The sequence below is a fragment of the Hetaerina americana genome, unplaced genomic scaffold, assembly GCF_022747635.1.
Source record: "Hetaerina americana unplaced genomic scaffold, ioHetAmer1.1.p SCAF_4, whole genome shotgun sequence".
Taxonomy (NCBI): domain Eukaryota; kingdom Metazoa; phylum Arthropoda; class Insecta; order Odonata; family Calopterygidae; genus Hetaerina; species Hetaerina americana.
Window position 1 is genome coordinate 17306044 of NW_027286985.1, and position 26377 is coordinate 17332420.

Genomic DNA, 26377 nt, shown 5'->3' on the forward strand with positions numbered 1-26377 from the left:
ACGAACGGGTACTACTTTCCGGATGACCCTCGTACTTGTTTCCTCCCGTCATTCCGTCCAACATCCCTATCCTACTGCCACTTCCTCGTTTGTCCAACAATCTCCCCTCTATGACAGTCTTCACCATCACATTCCCAATCAAAACGCTCAGAATCCATCTTACCTGCCTCCTTTCGATTTCTCTCAACAATCCTCTCTCCAACAATCCCCTCTCCCACCACTTCCTTGTTTGTTTTCCTTTCCGTCCACTTCATTCTCTCCATCCTTCTCCACACCCACATTTCAAAAGGCTCTAATCTATGTATATCATCAGCTTCAATGACTATGTTTCCGCGCCGTATAAAACCACATTCTATACAATACTTTTGAGGAGTCGTTTCTTAACATCCTTGCTCAACGTCTCTATCGTCCATTCCCTCATTGAGATATTTTCTTTGTCTCATTCAATTTTTTGCCTTATGCCCCAATTTCTTTGACCATTTTGGTCAAGAATACTTCAAAGATAGGTAAATTGCTCCACCTGCTCATGTTTATGAACTCCTATTTTGATATATAACTTAGCCTTTCCCTTTCGAGAAAACCGCATAACCTTCGTTTTATTTACATTTATTCTCATCCCATACTTATCGCACCGAGCTTCCAATGCACTTGGTAACACTTGCAACCCCTTGGTTGACTGACAAACTAAAGCTTGAACATCAGTAAGCCTAACTGATTTTATAAATTCCCAACCGAATTTTTTTCCTATCTCCAGTTCTTCCCATGCCTCTTTCACCATTTTCACGACATATACGTTGAACAGCACAGGTGAAAATGGACACCCCTGCATTATACTACACTTAATAACACTGCCTATACGGACTCTCCATGCGCCTCTCGCGCCTAAGGATTCTGAGACGTCTACAGGTTGTGGGTGTCTCCTATCCCTCCAATATACTCCTATTTTCTGCGACATATTCATTAGTTTATCTCAATTGACTCTATCAAACTCCTTTTCGAAATATAAGTAAGAAACAGAAAAATAAATCCTGATTTCATTCTATATCAAGAAATCATATTTAAGAGGTCACCAGTAGATCACAAGGTTCTTAGAGATTGGAAAACGGCTAACGTAACCCCAATGTTTAAAAACGGAGACAAGGAGGTACCTCCTTGGATAGAATAGAATAGATACCTATTTCACTCACATCCATTTCGTGCAAGGTTATGTAGTTACTAGTTCGATTGTGAGACACCTCGATAACCAGGAGTAATCAATGAAAAATCAGCATGGTTTCCGAAAGGGTAGATCCTGTAAGAAACAACTTGCGCTTTTTGTTCATGATATTCTTACTTCGGGAGAAAGCAAAGTTTTAGTGGACGCTGTTGTACTAGATTTTAAGAAAGCCTTCGACAAAGTACTTCATACTAAACTACTCACAAACAAAAAGCATATAGCATAGATAAAAATGTCCTGGGTTGGATTAACGACTTTTTGACTGTTCGAGTACAAAGAACGGTCATGGATGGAGTTAGCTCAAATGTAGTAAAAGATATTTCAGGTGTTCCCCATGGGAGCGTTATCGAAGTACTTTTATTCCTACTTTACTTTAACGACATTGACACCGTATTAACTAGTCAGATACTTTAATTTGCCGACGATGCAGTGGTTTTCCATGATATTCGTAATCCTGAGGACACAGCAGCGCTGTCAGATGACCTTAATGCTATTCAACGCTGGTGTGGCACTTGGCAATAAGAATTAAACTTAAAATAGTGCGTTGCGTTGAATTTTTGGAAAAAGAGCAATTCCCTTTTGAACGCCTACGGCCTCGGGAACACCGAAATGGAAAGTGTAGACTCGATTAAATACTTATGCATTACTCTCACTCGCGACCTATCCTGAGTGAAACAAATAAGGGGAATAAGTGGACAACCTAGCAAAACATTCGGATTGATTAGAAGAGTGGTGGGTAAATGTAATGAAAAAGTCAAAGAGAAAAGTTATCTATCGTTGGTTAGGCTTCATTTAGAATATGCTGCAAAATATGGGATACTCACGAAATTGGATTAATTGTCGAATTGGATCACGAGCAGCGAAGGTGAGCTAGATTTGTAAAACGTTGTTTCGATAAACTTCGGAGCGAATCAAAAATATCAGAGTAGCTAGGCTGGGAATCACTCATGGAGCAAAGGATATATTACAGATTAAATCTTTTGCACAAATTGGAAGGACATCTCTTTAGCATTGATGTTGAAAATGTATTATTACCCCATCGTACTATGGTAGGAGAAATCATGTCATTAAAGTTAGAGAGATAAAGTTTGAAACAGATAGATTTAATATGTTAATTTTTCCACGAAAGATAAAGGATTAGAATAAAAGTGTCAGACTGCGGTCGGGTCATTTTCGGGTCAAAATTGGCCTGGTGTCTATTTACCCCCTGCCACACACCATAGCGGTGGCTTGTAGGGTACGAAAATGACTACTAAGCTCCTCTCCATTAGTGATCTCAATACTGCCGCCGGATGCCTCTCCCCTTCCTGAACCCAAATTGATCAATTGATCATTCCCTAAGTATTTGTCCTGCTCTCCATCCTCTCATTGGTGATCCTTTAGCAACGAGCGAAATCAAACTTAAGGCTCTGTAGTTCTCACATATGACTGTATTTCCCTTTATTAAAATAGTACATAGATCAGTGCGATCTGATGAAGTCTTCCAGCCGAATTTCTCCCTCGTAAATGCCATTTATCAATGCTGTAATTGTATCGTACTCCACCTAAGAATCATTTCAACAAGAATAACTTACAGGGAAGGGATTCCTGGATAGGCATATAAAGGGAAAACATATCAACTCACAGACTGAAGAAGAACATACAATAATCCAAGAAATGAAACTGAGGAAAGCCTTTACAAAAAGTTTCGGAACCACGTCATACGAAAGTACAAGAAGGCCAAGGAACAGTGGACCCGCAAAGAATAGAAGCCTTTAATATATGGTTCTGGAGGAGGATGCCGAAGATTAAATCGACAGACGAAATTGAGGAATGCGGAAGTACGCATACAAAAGAGCAGAAGAGGAAAGGGCAATTTAGAGAACTTTACGGTAGAGATCTAGACAAATTGGACACGCCTTAAGACACGATATGTATTGAATGGAAACATAATGGAAGGGAACATTGAAGGAAAGATCCCGCGAGGAAAAAAAAGAGAAGTACAAGGTCAAATTGTACATAGGACAAATTAAGAAGGATGTAACACAGAAAAGATATTTGAGATAGAGGGCATAAAAAACGAACAGAGAAGGATAAAGGGCTACAGTAAACCAATATTATGATTTAAATACTGATGACGATTCATATAATTATTTTCATACATGATGAAATAGGGAATTATTTTCTTTTTAAGGATACTTAATTTTAGCAAATTCATTATCCAGAGGGAGGGAGCATCACCAGTTAGTTTGAATATTTTTAGGTAAGTATAACATCGATTCTAAGCGGCGAAACGAAAATAGTAGTGGTCTATTACTGAGCTGAAATCTTAATCTCTTTTCGTGATGGGCCCTTATACGTGGGTGGTCCCAGAAGTACCCGACCCAAAAAAGAAAACACATAAATTTTGGAAAAATAATTATTTAATTTTCAACATAATCTCTATTCAGTTCAATACACTTTTCCCAGCGATGTTCAAAAAGTTCGATACCCTTTTCTTTAATAAGAACTGTTTTGCTCCTCAAAATAGCTATTAACTGCCGACATCTCTTCTTCGCCATTGGATAATCTTTGACCACCGAGCCATTTTTTCAAGTTAGCGAACTGAACATAATCTGAGGGGGCTAAATCTGTCGAATAGGGTGCATGAGGTAGCAATTAAAACTTTAATTCATGACTTTTGGCCATTGTAATAACGGATTTGTAAGCTGGTGCATTGTCTTGATGAAACAACTCTTCCTTCTTAGCCAAATGCAGCCGCTTTTGCTTGATTTCTTCGGTCAAACGTTGCAGTAAGTTAACATAATACTCGCCGTGGATATTTTCCCTTTTTCAAGATAGTCAATGAAAATAATCTCACGCGCATCAAAAAAAAAAACCGACGCCATGACCTTGCCTGCAGATGAAACGGTCTTCGCCTTCTTTGGAGGCGGTTCTCCCTTTCAACCTCTTGTTTTGATTGTTCTTTTGTCTCGGGTGTGAAGTAATGGACCCATGTTCCATCCATGGTTATGAAAAGGCGCAAAAATTATGCTTTGTTGCTGTGGAACTTTGCTGAACACTCAATTGAAACATCTTCACGACACTGGTTTTGCTCAAGTGTGAGCAAATGCGGCACCCAGCTTCCACACAGCTTTTCGCACAAGTTTTCCATTTTTATGCGATGTACCAATCTTCTTGAAATTCCTACTGTCTGTTAGCTCGCGCAATTTCAGTCGACGATCATCCAGTATCACTTAGTGGATTTTCTTCGCCGTTTCTGGAGTGGTCACCTCATTTGGTCGACCAATGCGATGCTCGTCTTGAGAGCTCGAGCGGCCTCGTTTAAACTCTGCTACCCAATATTGCGCTGTTGTAAACGAAGGAGCAGACTCACCCAGAGCAGAATCAAGTTCAGCTTTTATATTGGCTGGGCTGATGCCTTTCAAATAAAAGTATTGTATCACATAACGACGACCAATGTTCTCCATTTTCAAAAAAATTACTAAAAACGTTTACCATTGATGGCTGCCAAACAAATACTTAACTACTTAGCGTCTTCAAACTTGAAGCATACTAGTATGCTCTGTAGAATGCATACTATCTAATACAGAGATATTTTTCAAACAACTACCGCCATCTCTAGGCCAGGCCGGGTACTAATGGGACCACCCTCTAATTATACCTTTCAAAGAGTTCACAGTGTATTCCCTGGCTCAAATATTTCTCTTTTGCAGCTCTATCAACGTGTTTATCCGAATTTCGATTTTGTGGCCAATAATAATCCTCCATAATAATCTTCCTTCCGTATTCCCGTTGATACACTCGCATTCGGGCAGAACTTCACTCATGAGCAGGACCCTGGGTGGCCATCGAAGGATCCCGGGATTAATTGCGGAAGGAATTAATTCTGGGATCAATTGCAAAATTAGTATCGTAACTTCTTTCATTTGGATGTTGTACCGTATTTTACCCAAGTGAAATGCACGCAGACAGGAAATTTTTCATTTCGCAGTTGATCACGAGTGTGGCCGACATTTCAAGAATCGTCGGTGATATAACACTTACAACTAAGAAAATATTTTCAGCTGCAGAAAGAACAGAAATATGGTAATACAGAAAATAATGAGTATTTCATGGGACAAGGAAATCAACAATGAAGGATCCTATGAGAAGTAGCGAAAGGAAGAAGGGTTCTAAGAGTTTCCACACAATGAATTGTGTTGAAAACGCTTCAAAGAGGATAGGACAAATTCAAATAATACTTTCCTATAATGATAAAAAGTTAATAATTTCATGAATATATTTAATTATGCGGCTTTCACCGATACGTCACATTTTGTTCCGTACTAGGTTCCATAGTAAGCCTCTAAGTGATAATAACATTCTTAGATGGTATCATCTGTTTGAAGACACCGGTTGTCTTTGCAAAGGAAAGAGCAAGGGACGGCAAAGACTGACTGAAGAACGTGTTGAACTAGTAAGTGAGTTTTCAACGCGTAGCCCCGAGAAATCAGTTACGAAGGTTAGTCGTTCATTAACAATCCCAATGACATCTGTGTAGAGAGTTTTTGGGGGACGCTTACAACTACGTCCATATCGTTTGCCGTTGCACAAGCTCTAAAGCCTGCATACTACAGTTTACGTACCAAGCCTTAAAACCCCAATATTCATTTAGAAACACCCTGTATATTAGCGATGAAGTTTACTGGCTGGCTGGATAAGCCACTATTCTCGTTTTTCACAGGTTTCTCTTAAGCGGTATATTTGATAACTAAACAGTAATAACAAAAGAGGAAAGCTATCCGATGTACAAAGGGAATGGGCATCAAACAAAATATAAAACAGAGCCAGAAACGCGTTTTAAAGAAACTGGTTTTCCACTGGAATTTTGCCTTTAAGGCGATACAACAATTCGTTAATTGCGCGAAAGTGACTCTTCTTTCCGCCTTTCACAAATCCAAATTGTACTTATCAAACTTACGAGAGAAAATGTTCTCTGCCCTCGTCTACCTAACGGATAGTCATTCACAAGAAAAGATGTATCATTGTAAGGTACGCTTTCTAGATTACGGGGTTTGGCAGGTTTTTGCCGTTACATGACTTCGCCTTTCACAAGTTCCACCATAATTAACTATTGCGAAATATGCACAACCACTTTGGCCACTAGCCAAAGTCAAATTTTTGCGGCCAGATCTAAGCCGTTCGATAGCATGTGCCGAGATTGGGAATAGGGATCAGGATTTTTTAAGCAGACAAACCTTAGATGGATCCCCATCAAGGGGCTGTCCTTACTTTAAAAAATAATAATGGCTGATGTTTTATCTCATTCGTTGGTGACAATCTTAAAGACTACCCGTGGGGACAAGAGAAACTATAAATAACACGACTTTCAATTATTAGCAAAAGTACTATTAAATTAATAATCCCTGGTTATCATTGGCATAATAGTTTCAACTACCAGTGAAAAACAAATTAAGAAAAAATACTCTCTCTTGGGCTCATCTACATATATTGTAATCTCAATCCTCCATCGAGTCCTTTCTAAAACGCCGAAAGGATAACTAAACCCTCATCATTGATCGTGCAATTGCGAAGTGAGAATTTAACCAGCAGTTTTTTGTGCCTTAACACAGGAATAAAATACGTCAACATCCCGTTCTTAAAAAATACTTCCCGAGGCCAGTTCATGGATTTGACTGAAGGTTTAAGACAGGAGAAGAGGTATACGGCGTCCCCCGAGGGATCTACCTTTGGTTTATGGAACTTGGAACACCGGTCAAACCTGAGCAGGCACCTGGTAACCAATCTCCCCGCTCTTGCAAGTAGTCACTTCAAAGTCAATCTGGAGGGATGGCTTTAGGAGCCCATCATGCGATTAAAGGGCGGCAGTCAGGAAATTGAGATAACATAGGCAGAAGTTTTCGTCTCTTGCTACAGGATCTTGCGTGCATAGGAGACATCTGTTTAACTTTATGGTATAACTCTGCCTACTTGAATAGTTATAACCATTTTACTGACCAACAGGCAGGGCAGCTGTCATATGCTCTATATACCGGCTTTCTCGTCCTATTATCAATTTGAACTTTAACAAAAACTTTCGCAGGCCGTAAAAAATACGCAGAAGTCAGGCAATGTAAATTATTACGGGAAGGTGATGTAAAATTGGAGCTTCACACCGGAAACTGCCAGGAATAAGACCAAAATATTAGGACAACGGGGGTTGCGTTCGTTTTTATTCTTCATAAACACATTACAAAATAAATAAATACAAAAATATTCGTATAAGTAAACATTTATCTCCGCCAAAAATACAGAGAGAGGAAAATGAAAATGCCTCGTACGTTCGGAAAGTTTTTAAATATTTTTAAATTTTATTAAATTAATTTTACAATAAATGGTGGGTAGCTTAACGGCTAGAGCAATCGGTTACGCATTGAGAGGTATCAAGTTTAACAGTCCGGGTGATGCCCCTGAACACCACTATCTTTAGTCAAGCTACGTATTTTTCTGCGGTCCAGGTCTTCCTGGAAAACTGCAATTGGCACATAGAAAAGAACTGGCCCTTCTACACCGGACGTGTGAATTTCACAAGCCGGAGGGCTTGAAGCGAAGTGAGCGCTACTACTCTCCCTTATCATATCAAACTACAGTGGTAGCTTCACAAATGAGTTAAGCAGCGCACACGATTTTGGTTCTTCGTAAATGCCAATTTCAATGGCCACAAAAAATATTGATGAAACTAACAAATAAAAGTGAACTTCTTTATACAACTAGTAAGTAGGTGACAATTATGAGTACGAGTCGAAATGTCAAGTTAGTGTTAATGAAGTACTTCAAGCACCATCGTTGTCGCGCTATCTTCCATGACGGCTCTCCTGCTTGGTAATATTTAGTCGATACGATATAGTTAAAAAAGATTAAAGCTAATCTATTTTTTACACAATTCGTACAAGATTTTTTAAAAATGGTTCTTTTCTTAAGTTCTATATGTGTAAATATCTGTTGGGAAAACTCCTCTTCCGCAAAGAGAAACACCGTTTCAGTCCTCGTCACATAATTAATCACGCATTTATTCATTGCTGTGAACCTTCAACTAAACGGAAAAACTTTCAATTCCAAGACGACAGATGTTAACGTGGTAATGTATTTCAAATATTACCTGCCCTGATTCCGTTTTGACAATAGATTTCTTCAGAAGCACAAGTATATGTCGGAAAATAATAAAATTTAAGAGGCTCTCACTTAAAGAGATGAAAAACCAAAATCGTTTCCTTGTATAAAAAAAATTCTTGACTGTTGTCGTGCATTAATAAGTTTCAACTTAAACCCAGAAGAACCAATTTTTAAGAGCGTGATCATTTTTAATGATCAATAGATTTATTTAGCGTTACAGAAAATCGACCGTTTACAAAATCACGGCAATTTAAGTCCCGTAAGGATACCTCTGATCCACGAAAATCCTCGACGATTTTCCAAGAAGTCAGGATTGCATGTCTGAGGTTCGATCGATCAGCATAATTTCACCTCGAATCTGATTCAAATATAACTTTTTTCTTATGAACGAGAATGATAGCGAATAAATACAAAATTAACCAGTATGTGCAAATAGGACATCCAAAGAAAACTAATAAGTATAATTCTTATGACTCAACCGAGAATAATTTTCTGTAATATTTTAAACTGAAGAAAAACGGACTAGGGAAATACTTCCTCTTAAAATTCAAATTTTCATTTTGAACATTACAACGAACCTTTTTCCTCGCCAATGTCTTCGCGAAACTTATAACCGAAATTTAACAGAATTTAGGAAAGATTATATCGTTAGCGAACATTAATACGTTCTAAGGCCAAGGCTAAAGATCTCTTCCTTAAGGATGAACAGACTAAATTGCTCGGATATTGATTTTGGTCGAGGGAAAACTCATTAAGCTGAGAATGCCCTATAGCCTAAAATCAAATCGTTGCCATTAAACTGTATGCACTGGTATCAGGTCAAAAAAAACTAATACAAAATGGAAATCGTAAATCACCGTGACTGTCCAATTTTTTCTGTTGCCGAAGAATGAAAAGGCCGACGAAGAGCAATGATCTACCCAGAATTGCACTATAGGTTGCATGATCGATGACATCCGGCCTCAGCAACTTAAATGGCTATTTAAATGTAGCACATTTTGAGGGAACGGAAATTTTTCAACCTTCACCTGACACTAACTGTTGCATGCGCCTCTGAGGTCCGAAAATTAGATGATTCGTGACGCCGGAGGCAAAACGTGAGCTTTCTTTCTCGTCGATTAACTAGTCTGCCAAGAGCATTTTGAATGAAAATCGCAGGATACTCTTCATAATTTTATCTTATTAGAGAGCTATTGAGTTTCCCATTTTTTGAAAACGAGAAGACATTTTCAAGACGCTCTGAGATGCCAGAGACCTCGGGGTGTAATCAGAATATGCTTTCTTATTTTAGTCCACGCTTTCAAAAAACTATGTGTATAAATACGTGAAAATTGATGCGTGATGTTAAAGTCTTATCAAATCATTAGTGCAGCGATGAAGAAAGACAAATACTGGATATGAAAGGAGATAATCGTTCCATGTTGAGAGTGCTTTGGATAGTCAGTTTAAGTTACCAAGAAGTAAAGGACACATGCAAACTTATTTTCGCACACGAATTTAAGCCATTAAGATTGACGAACTTCCACGTAAAGGCATAAAATACCTACTCTTGACCTTAATGAGTCAGCCAAAACTGTATCAGATACGCCATGGAAAATTAAGCATGAGTGTTTGATAACACGCTGGGAAAGAGGTGCTATCATTCCATATTTTCAATTACTTTGAATAATATTCACTTTTACTTTCATATTTATGTTTTTTCCAGGAAATTTCGATTCACATCACTGGTCCCGTTACTGAAGCTACATTAATTTGCACAGGCCATAAATAAAGAAAATGAAAAAAGTTAGACGAGAAATTTCTTTAATTCTCACCACCAAAAAAAAGTTTAATCCAGTTCCTTAATGGAAACGACCGTAAAAGGGGCATCCTTGATATGCAAGAATTCTCCAATATTTAGCAACTCGATTCTTACGCGCCACCATGCGGGACATTTAACGAAAAATGTTCATTGAAAACATAATTGACTTTTACATGTATCCATGCGAGATATTTAACTAACACTCATTATCCATCAGACTTCTCTCCGACCAACGTTCTCCGCATCGTGACAACGTGCAATAAATAATCACGGCGCGCCGTAGTCATCCCGCGGCAAAGCGCTCAGTCAAGAGTAAAAGCTGCGAATTCCCCTCTCGCTACCGGGGCAAATCCACTGGAAGACGGGAGGGCATCGGAACGGAGACGACGCACGATGGTTGAGGGAGCGTGGGACAGGCCGAGGATAATCAAAGTGAGCGGTGAGGAGGGGGCAGAGAAGGGGGGAAGAGAACTCCGGATGGGGGAGGGAGATTACTGGCGATGTCGAGCGCGACCAGGAAGCACGAAGGCGAAACAAAGCGACACACCAATCGTTACATCATTCCGAGTCTTTCATATTCACGGCCGCTGCATGGCGGCGAAATTGAATAGGTCCCACGTATTCCAATAATCCGGTATTTAGGCAATACACACTGTTAACACCATTCCAAACACCTTTTGCGCAAAAGAAAAATTATTATTATTTCCTAGTTCGTGAGGAATCTGAGCTAACACTGGACCATGTATAATAATAAGGTCAAGTGACTTAACAGGGAACGAATTATTCGAAAGGCAGTTAGTCGAATCGAGAACGAAATACATCCTGAGGCTCCATTGTTTGACGCCCATCATACGAGCGGTACCTTACAAAACCTGCATGTACATAAAATCAAAGCTGAGAGCTCTCGTCGTAAAAGTTGATGGAAGGCAATCTGATAAGCTAATCTATATTTCGTTCCATACGGGATGAATAAATCATTACGGTTAGCAAAAAACAAGATTATATATAATATTTTATAGACCGAAAAGGGTATTTTGCGGGTTTCAAAAGAGTAGATAAGGTAACTTCAGTACCCAAGGTATCAATCTGAGTAACTTCCGATATCATACATAAGGCTAAAAAATCACCAAGGCTTATAACAGCATCTATATTTGCACGATACTCCAAGAGCCGCTACAAGGGCGAAAGGCAGGGAATATAGGGAAACCTTGCATGGAAAAAAAATATATCGGTACAGGTCAGGAGGTTGGACCTTACTGAACTGAATGCAAGAAATCAATATATTTTTTTACGACACATTCTGCTACAAACTGACCCCAACATCAGATGATGACAATTATGGTCAAAATTATTCGTGTTTGGCAACAAAATCATAATGTAAAAAAAATATTTTATAAAAAAGCCTATAATTTTCTATTTTGAGTAAATATTACAGACCCTATGTAGGGCACCATTTGCGAAGGCTCTGAAAACAGTTTTTAATGCCTTAGCAATCTCTATTACTCATTCTTTAGCCTAAACAACGGTACAAAGAGAGTATGTTAAATTAATACAAAGACATATCACAAATATGGGATATATGGAATATTTAGCTTACCATTCGAAACCTATTTAATTTTAAAACCACCCAGGAGAATGACTATTGACCTACTCGAATGCGTTACGAAGGGAGCAGCGACGAAATATATTTAATGCTGTGTTATTTCACACACACTTTGTTTGTTTTAACGTTATGAATGGTTCTAATATGATATGCACAAGTATGAATCGGTATGGTGGAATTAGGCAAATGACTATATAGGTACTGAACATTGTACCATTGAATAAACATTAACTTATTGGAGCGCACGTCAAAATGGTCTCAAAATCATTAAATGGTCAGGAAAAGGCGCAAGAACTGCCAACTATGTGGAATATTATTGAACTTCCCAAAGGAGCACCAGGCGACCGTTCCTCAATGTTACAAATCTATTTACAAGCACTCAGAAAACTCTCTTAATTTTTTATAAAACTTCAAAATTTGCAAACTGTGTAATGCAGCAAGTAAAAAGTACTGTAATATTTATTAAAATCAGAATCTCCGGACGTGAAATTTAAGAGGGCTTCCGATTATCTCGAACAAGTGCTTGTGAATCAAGTTGTAGCTTTGAGAAACGGACCCCAGATCCAAGCGTTCTTGTCAGTATGCGTACTATCTCCTTCAATTGAAGTGCATTGAATGCGACTTTAAATAAATTAATTCCACATTTCGTTCACTTGAATCGTTCTTTAAAGGTCACTGTGAGAATAAAACGATTAAGTTTAAAGATTAGAAAATTTTCACTAAAATAGGTTAAACGGTTTTAACTGAATCAAGGGTAAGTCGAGGAGACATACCACTCCAACTACTTATTACGAAGAAATGATTAACGATTGAGCATAAATTCGATTTACTTAAAAAGAAATGATTGATATTGAATAATCAAAGTTCATTACTGACAGCAATCAATATCTTAAGCCATCTAAATTTTTGCCCTAATTTTAAGAGTAAAAAGAAACCCTCGAGGTTGTTCTCCTACTCTAGAAGAAAATCTTCGTATTCCACTGGTAGTGAGCAGCAGTTAACGTGATCAGAAATAACACAAACGTAAGAAACAGATCGCCTTCAAAATTCTGCCAGCTGAAGAATCAAATGGAGACCAAGGCTCATCAAACAATTTATCAGTATTATCAACCTGACACTAATATGATAATACGGACCGTAGCTGACACAACCTTTCTGATAATGAGCGATGACAAAACAAGTAAGACAGAAACCCGGCAGCACAAGGTCTAAATGCCGCATCGGATTTGGCTGTTTTAGATGGATTACTTATGTTTTACGGTAAGGTATTAAATTAGCAGTTGGAACACCTAAAATACATAATTATGAGATGAAATAATTTTTCCCAGAAAATAAATAATTATTAATGTGAAATTCAGGATTAAATTCAAATACATATCACATTTATTTCTAGGACAGGCAATTAGGAAAATAATGAAGAATCATAAATGTCCTCATTTATGTTGGAAATAGTATTAACGACAAAGAGGCGAGGATTGGAAACAACAATACGGTGCTAAAAGCAAAGTGAATTTCGAGTAGAGATGCGAATATATTATGAAGGAACTTGTGAGGAATAAATGGAGGGAAGTTCAAATATTGATAATCTAAATTTAAATACACTGGGAAGGCCTCCTGAGGAAGATCATGGATGAAATATGCAGTTCAAATAATGCGAGATGGTGCTGTGTGTTAAAAATGTACATGCTACAAGTAGTGCGTGAGGAAGAAGAGTGGAAAGGAAGAACAAGGCGAATGAAAGATCTGTGAGTGCAATCGAAAATATTAAGACAAGTCCCCTTGCTCTTACTTTGACGAGGAAACATACACAGAAGTATGCGATAGCAACAGCTAAAGGATAATTCACAGAGAAGGCCCCCTCGTTCGACTGCACTACTCTCCGCCCTTTATCTAAACACATCTACCGCCTCTCCCCCTTTAACTCTTAGCTGTGGGAAAGAGCCTTCTGAAGGGAGGCAGTCGTTCCGCTCACCGAGCAGAAGCTAGCCGAAGTTGCGAAGATCCCATCCCTACTCAAGTCTAACACAAGTTCACTCCCGACACTCTCGCTTATGGCCAGCGCAGCGGGTACACCACCGAGCTTAGGAATTCACCGTCTGCCGTGACAGAGTCCTTAAAGGGACACGAAACTCAACTACCCAAAAACAAAATCGTTTTTAAGAGTTTCAGCTAAGCGCTGTCAACACGCGGACAGCTTAGTGGGTAGCACCAACGAGAGAGTGCTTAAAGTGGAGGTATGGAATTCCGTCTCGGTCGTGTATGATCCGATGTGATTGTGTTATATGGATTGTGTAAACGGAATAATATGATTTCAACCTCCAGTGCACGGGGAAAATTCGATTTCTAGTATGGAATTCAGAGGATATACCTCCAAAACAACATGCTTGCACAATTAAATTTAATGAAATTCAAACATTAAATATCCTAATAATACTACCCTTATCCACAGAACGCCAGTGCCGGATGTACTACTTAATCCATGCAGGTTGTACCGTTTTGAAAACTCTGAATAAAATAGACATGACCGATGACAAGGGCATCGCAAGGGGGTGGTCATGCTAATGCATACTGGGTGTAAAATACAACGCGGCGGGCTTAAGCCCACCGAGATGTATTACCTTGTAAAATGAAAACACGAGTGTTTAAAGGGTAAATATTTTTTTAAAATCTTATCTTATCATTTTTGACCCAACCTCCACGTATGTGGAGGTTGGGTCAAAAATTGGGTTAATACATAGAAAATATGCATTAATTATTTTACAGAAAACCTCGAAAATTCGATCAACTTGACAGATGGAAAAAATAACTGAATAATTCAAAATTATTAACCAAACAAATATAGCTTTGTACAAAGGTCCATATCTGAAAATCAAGATATGAGGGGAAGTAAAACTAAAAGGAGAGAAAATCCATATTTAGGGGCTGGGTTTACGATATTCGGTAACTACGAAAATTTTGACCGAAAAATTAACATTTAGCACGGCATATAAACCGAGTATGATGGTGATAGCAACGATATGAAAGTAAGTATTTGTAACCAAATGCAATCATATTGAGGACAAAGAATGTGCTTCGTGATGAGCGACAGTGGCATGGGATAAACTTTCAGGATAAAAAATCCATCAACATAATGAACATGTATCAACGACGGCGTGCCCAAATTTCTTACTGAATCTTATTCTAATTTTGTGAATACGATAAAATTACAATTGAAATTTTAATTCAAGGAAAGGAAATAATACCACGGACTTCAGTGCTCTCATTTAGTAGAGCGTAGGTAGAATTAATTATACAACGTATTCTGATTTTACATGCCTAACACATGCAATATTTTAATGCTGCCATTAAAACAGCACATTAATTATTTTATGTAAAACCGACTACTTTATTTTATTAAACGAATTGCAAATAATAAACTTTACACGTTAAACGTTTAGTCTAAATATTGTCTCATACACCTGTTTAAAGTACTCCGTAATGTAAATGTAACACTACTTTCCTATTCCTTGCTCATTTGATCTCATATTATTTCATTTCTTTCTTAAGTCGCCTAATTGATTCATAGATGAAATTAGGTCACACGCCGTTACACGATTGACTCGGCTATATTATTAACTACTAAGTGGTTATTTTCCGTTAGTTATGCTGAAAAAATAAAAACACTGAAATTCCTTCCCTCGTGGGAAGAAGTCGTCGCTTCCACATATATTTGATATATTTGAGCTCCATACATCTCGGCAAAGCTGAAAATCAATCATCCTTGGCATACGAAGACGGGTATAAAGCCAGTAGTATCAGGCTCAAGATTACACATTCAATTTAAACTTGCAATTACAGCGAGTCAGAATAACTATTAATTACTTTCGTAATTTTTAATGTTTCTATTGATGTCAATTGACACTTATTTCACTATGATATTGAATCTTGTTCCTCGACGAAATAAGAAGTTATTGATGCTCTCGGATCGAAACTTTGACTACTCCCGCCGGAATCTGATGACAGGACGACCAGATCTTTTCGTTGATTCTACGTATTTCATGAAACGCAGTTTTTACGAAAAATTAGTTTAGTGTTCTGGCCGTAACTGGGTATCTTGATATTCAATTTTAAAAATAAAATATAATAAAATGTAAAATAAAATATATAATAAAATGTAAAATAAAATATATAATAAAATATAAAATAAATATAAAATAAAATAAATAACAAAATGTAAAATAAAATATAAAATATAAAATAAAAAAATTAGAAAATACAGGGAGAAAATTATTTAATCACATTAATGAACAACATTACATTTATGAAATCAAACTGTATCAGAGAATCTTGTAAATTTTCATATTGATCTAAATTTAAATTTATAATAATGTAAACATATGCATATTGAAAAATTCAAACTAAATGGCGCTCTATAACAGACTGACGAAGCGCCTTATTGTAATTTGTAAATCCTTGCCGCTTTTGATTCCCATTCGAACGTTAACATTAAATAAATAATTATCCATAGAACGTGAGTTATGTGAAAATATTGTACAAATTTCATCTCTTGCGCAGGAAACTATGAATAAAATACAGGGCATGGGATAATTTGTAGACCTGCTAGAAAACAAAGTTCAAGTTGAAAATCTTTGTTGAAAACGATGTTCTTATATATTCTATCATCACCCAGAAACAATATATAGTCAAAATATGACGAAATGCTTACTACTATAACAGAAACAATGAGCAGTTAGCTAGTTAATGCTCGGAATAAGACAGCGCGATGAGTGACACAAAAACAGATATTTGAAATAGCATCCAGATTATTAAAAATATCCACACACTTGAAGAAACAACACAAACTTCACCGAATATACAATAAAATTCATCTAGCACAAGAAAAATACAATTTTGCGCGCTGCTATCATTTTCACTTAGGATTCGTTTTCTTTCTTGAGACACTGAGACACGAAACCACACGAAATTAGTAGTATTCTCTCACAGGAATTTTTCATTATGAATCAAATCAGTCAACTAGGGAAGCAAATATTGAACTCAATGACCTACCCTAATACAAATGTCACTAATAACTTCGACACACGACACGAGGATGGCGTTAGACAACAATTACTCAGTGGCTGTTGTGAAAACCGAGTATGAATGTCATGGCTACCGTAGATAGGGAATTGAAAATTCTCCTTCCTCTACTATTCCTCATCTAATCCATGTTTATCACGACCCTTCCCCTGTGTTTCCATACCCCAGATTTCTTTTTCCAAATTCCCATTCTCATTCCGCAAGTGAGTCTTCCTAGGCCCGCGGGAGAGGAATATCGGCGAGATAACCGTTCGCGTAGCCATCCTCCGGCGCCTATCGGCCGCCCCGCTAAGTCCCTCCCCGGACTGCTGTGATTCACCGGAGAGGACGGCAAAAGCGGATGGTGGGGAGGAGTGGAGAGGTGGAATGGTTTAGTAAGGGAGAGAGAAAGAGAGGAAGAGACGGAGAGTGAGGAAGGGAAGGAGCAAAAATCGTGCGAAGGGCGAAGAGATGCGGCCAATGCTCGTCTACGGACTCGAGAAAGAGAGGGTTCTTCTCCCCCATCCTCTCTCTCCCTCGCTCCTCATCTCCCTCCCCCACCCCACGATGCCCGACACTCCCGCCCCCACAATATCCCGCGCCTCGCTAGCCCCTCTCCCGCCCACCACCCTGTGTTTGCCCCTCCCACCCGACCTATTCCTACCCACCGTGCCCCCCACCCTGTCGGCACGAGGGAGTGGGTGGGAGGGCGGAGGACTCTTTATAAGGAGGCCGTCGGACCATCGAGGCAGCCAAACACGCCCGAAGCGAACGTCAGCCGCGCACCGTTCCCAACAACCGACCCACGACGCGTCTTCTTCGCCGACCCACCGCACGCGAACCCTTCTTCGTCCCGCAGTGTGCCTTCCTCGCTCCCACCGGCGGCGCACGAGGAGAGGGAACTCCCGACGATAGTGAAGTGCTTGCAGAGGAGGGGTCCTCCTCTTGTTTTTCGTAATCCGAGAGAAGGTCGCGGGCCGGAAGGAGACGCGCGCGCGCGCGGAGAACGGCAGAACAGCAAGGAAGGAAGCAGAGGTGAGCAGCCGGCCCTGGTCGCCGGCACAAAAAAATATCTCTTATACCCCCACCGTTCCCGAAATCCTCCCGCACACGCCCCATGAAACGTACTTCCCACTCAAAAAACACCTACTACCTTCCGCCCGAGAGTGAAGGGGGAAGCAGACTCGCTGGGGAGACTAACTCGTCGTTGTTAAAATGGGATTTTGTCTCTCTCTCGATCGGCGGGAAAGTGTGCGAAGGTGTGGTGTCATGGACATTTGTACCGTGGGAAGCTAGGGGTGTCGACATGATTGCGTAGTTTCAGTCCGTCGCAGTGCCATAAACGAAGCTAACGGTTAGGTTATTTTCTTGGTCTACATCGATGCATAAAGTTGCACGTGATTCGTGGGAAGGCGGTGAAATCTGAAAACCGAAAGTGGCTCGAATGCGTTCAAGGGTGAATAAAAAAATGTAACGAAACCCAGAGTTCAGGTTCCCTTCCGAGAAATTCAGCATTGTTTCTGGTGATTTCAACAAGCGAAATGCCTGTCGGAAAACTTTCTCAAGATTTTTTTTATTCTAAACAAGCATAATTATGTTCCTTCCGGATTCATTAAATATGTAATTTGATGAAAACACCTCGGGCTTACTACATTAAAAATGTAAAATTCACAACTGATATATGCTCATAGCCTAATTAATTGTGATAATGTATCGTGCAAAAGCATTAAAAATACAGTCCATTAGTTCACTTTTTTAAGGAGATTCATTTGTATTAGCTTCCTCTGTGGTTCCAACATGTGTTCTCAGTGTCGTAATACAGGAACGACCACCACCGCAACGAAACTGATCAAAGATTTTCTTGAAATATCAGTTAATGCAAAAGTTCTCTTTTAAAAATTAAGCGACTTACAAATATGGTGCAGTCGTTAGCGGTAATTTTCGTTTCAATTTAAAAAGTTAAACTATAGCTTTTAGAGTACGCACAATATTTTTGGAAAGAATCCTCTGTAATAAGGCACTATATTACACGGCAATGCAATGGAAAAATTTATTGTTATTTTCCGCTGGTACTTGTGACTTATAAAATTGAAATATTTTTACAAGATAACAATAATAATATTGTTAGCAATTGCAAAAATGTAGTTAAGTCACCTTAACTGGTCTCACGCCATGGCAATTTAGGATACACTGCAATATAGTAAATATACAGTATTTTACGCAACGATAGTCATTTATTGTCTAAATCCAACATTCATACCATTTAATGCCTTAATACCGAAAACACTTGGAAATATTGAAAATCTCATTCCCCGACTTCTTCTCAACTATGTAAAAAAAACGAAGTATTGCGTCCGATATAAGTGCAACTACCTAGGTGAAGATAAAGGCCCTGATGTAATAGTTGGAATCCCATTAGGTATCCTGAGTTGGCTGCGTTTCCTCAGGAGCAAATCTGTGCGAACGATGCCAACTTCAATGAAAATTTGTATTCCCCGAGTGACGTTAAAGATTTTGTAAATTACGACTATACATAAATAATTAAAAATGCGACGAAAAATTAGTGCAACTAATAATAGCGCGAATACTAACTAAGACACAGAGGATGTAAATATACCCTAGGGGAATCGATTTTGAGGAAGGAAGGGAGAATTGGGACGACACCAGCGTATGAATATGAGGATTAATATGAGATAAGGAATAAATTACAGAACATTCAAATGGAGAGTGCTCTGGAAGATGAGACCAGAGGGGAGGGGCTAAGCTTCAGTGAAGAAGAGTCAAGAACTGAGGGAAGAAAGCGATGGCTTGGCATTGGAAGGGCTGGTCACGAGGGGAGGACGGAAATCAAGGCGGAGGTATCGGGACGATGAGGGGAAAGGTGGTGGTGGGGGGGGGCAGAAGAATTGTTGCGGGAATGGCTTGCTGCAGGTGGCATCAGAGAAAATGAATGCGGCTGCAAAAATGATGGTGCGAACGACGCAACAAACGGAGGAAAAAGCCATTGTTGTCCACGGGGCGGACACTAGAAGGCCATATTCGAAGGAGAAAAACAAAACCCAGCTAGCGTAACCGGAGGAAGTCTGTGAGATGAGAAGATGAGATATAAAGGGGGGGGGAGAGAAGACGAAGAAGAAACTAAGCATGGAAAGAGTGGCCGATTAGACGTAGGACACCTTAGTTCTCGGAATGCAATTACCTCTTAGTTAAATAACTGATTAAAAAAAATCGAAATACTTAGCAGATTAAGGAAAATTCACATTGAAATCCAAATCAAGTAAAAATCTCTCACAGATGGTGCGAGGACGATTAACGCCAACTTTAATTCGTTAATTAAGTTTTATCTACATCCTAATCTTTCCCCACGGACAACTTCGCGAAAACTTTTAATCTGAAGATGAATCGCATTTCAAAGCAAAGAGAGGTCGAAAGCGATTTTATAAGCACGTGATGCTTAAAAATTTATGTTAAATTATTGAGCCTAAACAAGGTAACGCTAAAGGTAAAAAGTTTTAACTTTTAGTGTTACCTTGTTAACAGCAGTTAATCTCACCCTTAATTAGGATATCCGAATAGGCGATAAGTCATAAAAGCTATCATCAATTTTTAAGAAAATCATCAACCAATGCCGATTTTTTTATCAATTCTGAAATGTTGGGTAACCTTCTATTGTTCATTTGAAGGTGAGAAAAGGATATTTTTTTAATGATGTCATTGTAATTTGTTTCTGAATTTTATTAATAATGATAATGACTGTTAGATATTTTAAAGCAAGTATACATGAAATCACAGGTATTTTAATAATATATTCATTGTTTAACAAATATTTGTCAGCTGAGTAATGTCCTCGACATGACATTATAAGCTATTGAGGATAAACAGGTGTGAACTACTGCATCAACAACAAATCAATGTTCATTTTCAGATATGACACGTTAAGTATCCTTAGAAACACCAGTATTCCAATGAGCGCGTGTTTTCACAGAAAATTTTGAGTGCCAAATGTTTATCCATATCAAAAACAAAATTTTTTCGATCCTAGGCACGTGAAATTCATGCGACCCTATACTTTCCAGGACAGTTCATACTTAAAAAAACTGCAACAATACTTGGAATTAATTAAAGAAGGTTAGCAATTTGAAATTATTGGAACATTAAAAGAAAATGTGTTCAAGAGATATCAAGGCTCCAGTAATTTCGATCCTTGGTGCCTGGGTGAGGGTTGCTAATTGTTTCTTCATTAGATAATGCATAATAGTTTATAAGTTTTCAATTATTTGTACCCAAGGGTGAATTTCGACATTTACATACGGCGATACAGCACGCCCTGGGTATAAAATGTAAACAACTGTACATCTCTCTAGCACATCATGAGCGCCTATCTCACTCACTGATTTCAGCAACACATCTCCTTATCAATATCTAGACAAGACCCAAGTAGCATCCCCTACCAATACTTAGCAAGGTGCATTATATATATATATATATATATATATATATATATATATATATATATATATATATATACATTCAAACACGAAATCCCGCCAAACGGCGAATAAATACTCATACATATAGAAACAGATGTAAGGAAAAGGGATAGGAACACATATAAAGGACGAACACAATAAAGGTGGGGAAGGCGGAATCGAACGGATCACAAGAGTAAAAATATTTCCTTGACCGGGATTTATTGTGTTCGTCCTTTATATGTGTTCCTATCCCTTTTCCTTATATCTGTTTCTATATGTATGAGTGTGTATATATATATATATATATATATATATATATATATATATATATATATATATATATATATATATATATACACACACACACATTTGCACTATTCGGAGAATGCTCTATAAACGACTTCGATGTTTACATGCCGTCAAATAGCTAATGAACTGCTTTAAAGGAAATGGTAATGAATCGAAAAATTCATGAATTATTCATGCATGAGTAAGGGACGACGGTATCATCATTACGGCTGAATAAATATATTCATCTTTCTACGTGACCCAATTGTAGGATTAATCTCCAACTCATTCACACCCAATTGGCAACGGGTGGGTTACTAGAAAATTATAAACTTTGCAAATAGAAACCAAATAGAAGCGCAAATAATTCCAAAATAATGTTCCATTCCACTCGTTAGACGCCTACTAAGTGACTGATATTAATTTTCTTCTCCTCTTTCCAGATAGTAGATCAGCCAAAGGGTCAAGATGAGGTGGACAGCAGTTGTGGCCCTGTTGGTGGTCTCCGTCACGGCCCTACCCTTGAAGGACCAAGAAGTGGCTTCTGACGGCAAGCCCAGACCCGTCGTGCCCCTCGTCATCGGCGACTACTCCTCGGTCAAGGAGAGCGAGGCCGTTGGCACTCCGGCCGACAAGAAACTTCCGGAAGGCTCGAAAGAGAATGTGGCGGCAGTAGATGACGCAGTCAAGGGGGAAACTCTCAAGGTTGCGGGGGAACCGCAACCAGTGGAGGCTGTCAAAGAGGAGCCGGTGAAGGTGGCGGCGGTCCCCGTGGAAGATGTAGCAAAGGTGGAGATTGAGGAAAAGGTGGACCCGCCCATGAACGCGGAGGAGATGATGAAGGAGGAAATCATTAAGGAAGAAGCCAAGAAGGAGGAGGAGATGAAGGAGGAGCAGATAATGAAGGAGGAGATGAAGAAGGAAGAAGAGCTCGTAAAGAAGGAGGTGGAGGAGGAGATGAAGGAAGTGGAGGAGATGAAGGCAATGGAGGAGATGGTGAAGAGCGAGGTGGAGGGCGAGAAAACAGAGATGAAGAGCGCAAATCTGGAGCTCCCTGTCGAGAAACCCGGAGCAGACGAACCAGTGGTCCTCGTCGATCCCGTTCCAGTCATGTCCGCGCCTGTTAAAGATGAGACTAAGAAGGTGGAGGAAAATAAGGAGGTAATAAAGGAGGAGAAAGTGGAAGAGATGAAAGAACCTGTGGTCGACATGGGGAAGAAAGAGGAACCCGTGATAAAAGAGATGGTCGTGATCGAGGATGCTGTCCAAGAGGAGACAAAGACCGAGCCAGAGAATGTGAAAGGAGAACCCGAGATGATCAAGGAGGTAAAGGCAGTCCCCGAAATTGTGGCAGTTATCCCTGAGATGGTCAAAGAGGAGCCTGAAATGGTGAAGGAAGTACCGGAGATGGAGAAGAAGGAACCAGAAATGATGAAAGAGGAGCCAGAGATGGAGAAGAAGGAACCCGAAATGATGAAAGAAGAGCCAGAGGCCATTAAAGCGCCAGAAATGGAGAAAAAAGAACCGGAGATGGTGAAGGAAGAAACGGTTAAGGCTGACCCATCGGTGGTGAAGGCAGAGCCAGAGGTTGTGAAGGTGGAAACGAAGCCGGTAAAAGAGGTGATTGACGAGGCGAGGATAGATGTGGAACCCGCGGTGGAGAAGGTTGTTGAAGTTGTGGAGGAGAAGATTGTCGCAGAGCCCGTCATCGATAAAGATAACAAGGCAAGCATCGTAAGCCGCGTCTTAAGGGAGGCGGCGGCTGCCAAGGAGGAGAAGAAAGGTGTCCCCTCGAAAAAGAAGCAAGAGACTGAGGAGAAGAAGAAGAAGGAAGCATCCGTCGTGGCTCAGGAAGAGTCTGTTAAGGAAGAATCTGCGGAGGTCCCCGCCGAGAGCGTTAAGAAACCTGCGGATGTTGTTTCTCAGCCGGAAATTGCCATCCCTGCGAAGCCGGAGTCAGTGCCCGTTACAAAGGAGGAGGAGCCGACGCCGGAGGCACTCAAGAAGGAGGTGATAGCACCCATCGTGGCCGAGCAAGAAATGGTTGCACCCGTAGAGAAGGCGGAGAAGCCCATTGCGGAGGAAAAGAAGGAGGAACCAATGAAGGAGGAAGCAATGGAAGAGTCGAAGGAAGAATCGAAGGAAGAAATAAAGGAGGAGCCAATGATGGAAGAGTCCGTGAAAGTCGAGGAACCCATGAAGGTGGAGGAGGCAATTAAGGAAGAAGTCAAGGAAGCCATGGAGGAGAAGAAGGTAGAGGTTGTCGAGGAGAAGGCGAAGACAGTGGAGCCCGTAGTAAGCCAAGTAAAGGCGGCAGAACCCGAAGTGAAAGTGGAAACGGAGGAGAAGAAACCCGAGGAGATGCCGGCAGAGGAAGCTGAGAAAAAGGAAGAGCTCTCACCGATGAAGGAAATGGCGAAGGAGGAAGAAGAGAAGAAACCAGATGTCATAATTACAAAGACTGAGGAGGTGGCACCCGTCGTGGACAAAACGCCCGAGGTTAAATCATAGTAGAACGAACAATTTCCTTTATTTTAAACCCTTCTAAGACTCTCCGTCCAGAGGCTTCCGCGTACTCATCTTGCCCCACTCCGATCTCGCCGAGGGGTGAGAGTACTTCCGCCCCGGTCCCACCCCTTCCCTTGGCAGTTACGCCCAACATCTGCAACAATAAATTATTCAAACCTCGCTTGTGGCAAGAGCCTCGCCGGAATGTAAGAGTAGCGAAGAACCCTCCCTTTAGCCTCTCCTGACTTCCTCCCCTAACTGAAGAATCGCGAGAGTCACTTATGGAAACAGACTTACGCAAAGAACGGGTAGAGGAACCGAAGGGGAAAATATTTCCAAGTGCCTCGATCAAACGATTAAATGTAAGAATGTTTAAATGTTAATGGATGGTATAAGTAAAGACCATTCTGGTATTACTTGTGATTTTCCCATTAAAATTGTAAACAATTTATTTCCTTTCGAGCACTCTAAAGAGAAGGTTCTTTGATTTCCAGAGAGCTTTGCTTATTTTCTGAAGGAGTATGATTTTTTGGAGGAACATTATGTTCTCCATTCGAAAATCCCACCTGCCCGGACATTATTGTCTACTGCGGTGCTCAGCAGTCGTATCTTATCCTCCATACCCACCCAACATTAACACCCCATCGCAAAATGGCCAAAACAGTGATCACACCAACTGAAGCAGGTGCCACCGACGCGAATTCCATCGCTCAAGCGTTGGCACCGGGCTAGACACAAAGGACACGAATGTATAAATATGTGCGGACGGATCCTCCCTTCCCCATTAGCGAATTTTTCGCTTCAGTGCGCCATTGTGCTGTGTTGAACTGTAAGTAAAAAAAGGCCAAGTGAAACGAAGTCAGCAAGTCGATGACGATTCCATCGAATCCGCCGCCCCTTTTTTCGATGAATGGAAAAAGTAGAGTAGTTCGGTCGCGGTCATATCCATTGTATTTAATTGTCACTGAGTGATTGATCCTTTTAAGTGCTAGAATACCTTTTTAATACATTCCAAATAAAAATATACAAATAATATGTGTTTTCATTCATGCAACCTTCGCCGCAATAAAAACAACGCTCTCGCATCGGTTTGGCTTCCTGAAATCGCTGTCTCGAATCCTTTCCACAAGAAAAGATCCGGATCATTTGCACCAACACCCGACCGCAATGTGAGCCCATCAGCTCCACATGAAGGAAAAGGTAATCTAGAAACACAATAAATTCACTACGTCGGAAAGTCAGATGATGAGAATCCCCGACTTACAATAATATCTGGCTAAACCCATTCCACTCAAGCACACACGTAAGGCGGTGTAAATAAAAAAAAGACTTCCTCCTGCCATCTGATTGCGCCCATCTAATAAATATGCGGTAAGCGTGAGAAACATTCGTGAATTACGGACGTTGAAATCCTTGTGGGACAACGAGACGTGCACGCGGGGAGACGATGAATCTGGGCACGGCGGGGCGGTGACCCGGTCGGAAGCGGGAATGGGCTCTGGAAATAAAGATCGTCGCTCTGGATCTTGTCCGCGGGAGGAGGGGGAGTTTCTGAGAGGGTGAGGAATGGAGCATTCGAGAAGGGTGATTGGTCAGAGGGGGAGGTTGAGAGGCTGGGGGGAGCGAGTAGGGAGAGGAGAAAAGAGGGTGGTTGTAGAAGAGTTCGATGAACCCGCGGAAGAAGAGGATGGTGGTGGATGAGATGAGGAAAGAAAGATATCCGATGGAATGCCGATCCTTTCGCGGATGAAAACACGGTGGCTGCACTCACAGGAACGTGTGAGGCTGAACGGGATGAAATAGTGGGAGAGGATAATGAAAAGAGAGTGCAAGCGACGTGGTGGGTTGCAGAGAGGGAAGAAGGAAGCGGGATATGTAAGAACACGGCAAAAGCCAGTCGTCTCGTCTAGCCTTGACCTTTTGTGGGCAAGAGAAGGCACATCTGCCTCGAGCGGAGTTGGAGGAGGTAGGAAGAAGGAGGGAAAGGGAATACAAGGAGTAGGACCTCTCTTCCGCTTCCTTGGCCTCACCACTCAGATGGGCTGTCGCCCGGGAAGGGGGAGAGGAGGAGAGGAACAGGAGGGCGTGGACGGGGGCAGCCAAGGAGACTTCACCCCATTCGGCCTGATTCTACACACGCGGCGGCACTGATACGTTTATCATCCTGGCTGCGTACTCTTCGACATAACGGGCGGCTGGACACCGAACATTCGTGGCATAAATAATGATTTCTCTCTAATTGGGGTAAAATTAAAAAACCGCTAGCTAATTTCTTTGGAGCGTTTCATCAATCATAGAAA

At 40.3% G+C, this 26377-nt stretch overlaps 2 protein-coding genes across 3 annotated transcripts in view; one reads left to right on the forward strand and one right to left on the reverse strand.

Moving 5' to 3' along the window:
* The window catches only part of S6KL (S6 Kinase Like), a 148131-nt gene that overhangs the window by 101458 nt on the left and 20296 nt on the right, over positions 1-26377 (reverse strand). The window lies entirely within an intron of this gene.
* LOC139692642 (neurofilament heavy polypeptide-like) lies at positions 17579-25110 on the forward strand. The gene is made up of 2 exons (XM_071590952.1): positions 17579-17844; positions 22013-25110. The coding sequence occupies exon 2, from the start codon at positions 22038-22040 to the stop codon at positions 24078-24080; it is 2043 nt and encodes a 680-aa protein (XP_071447053.1). The 5' UTR covers positions 17579-17844; positions 22013-22037; the 3' UTR covers positions 24081-25110.

Bases quoted from the DNA above. Each gene is read 5' to 3' on its own strand.
- LOC139692642 (XM_071590952.1), top strand. From the start codon at position 22,038: ATGAGGTGGACAGCAGTTGTGGCCCTGTTGGTGGTCTCCGTCACGGCC.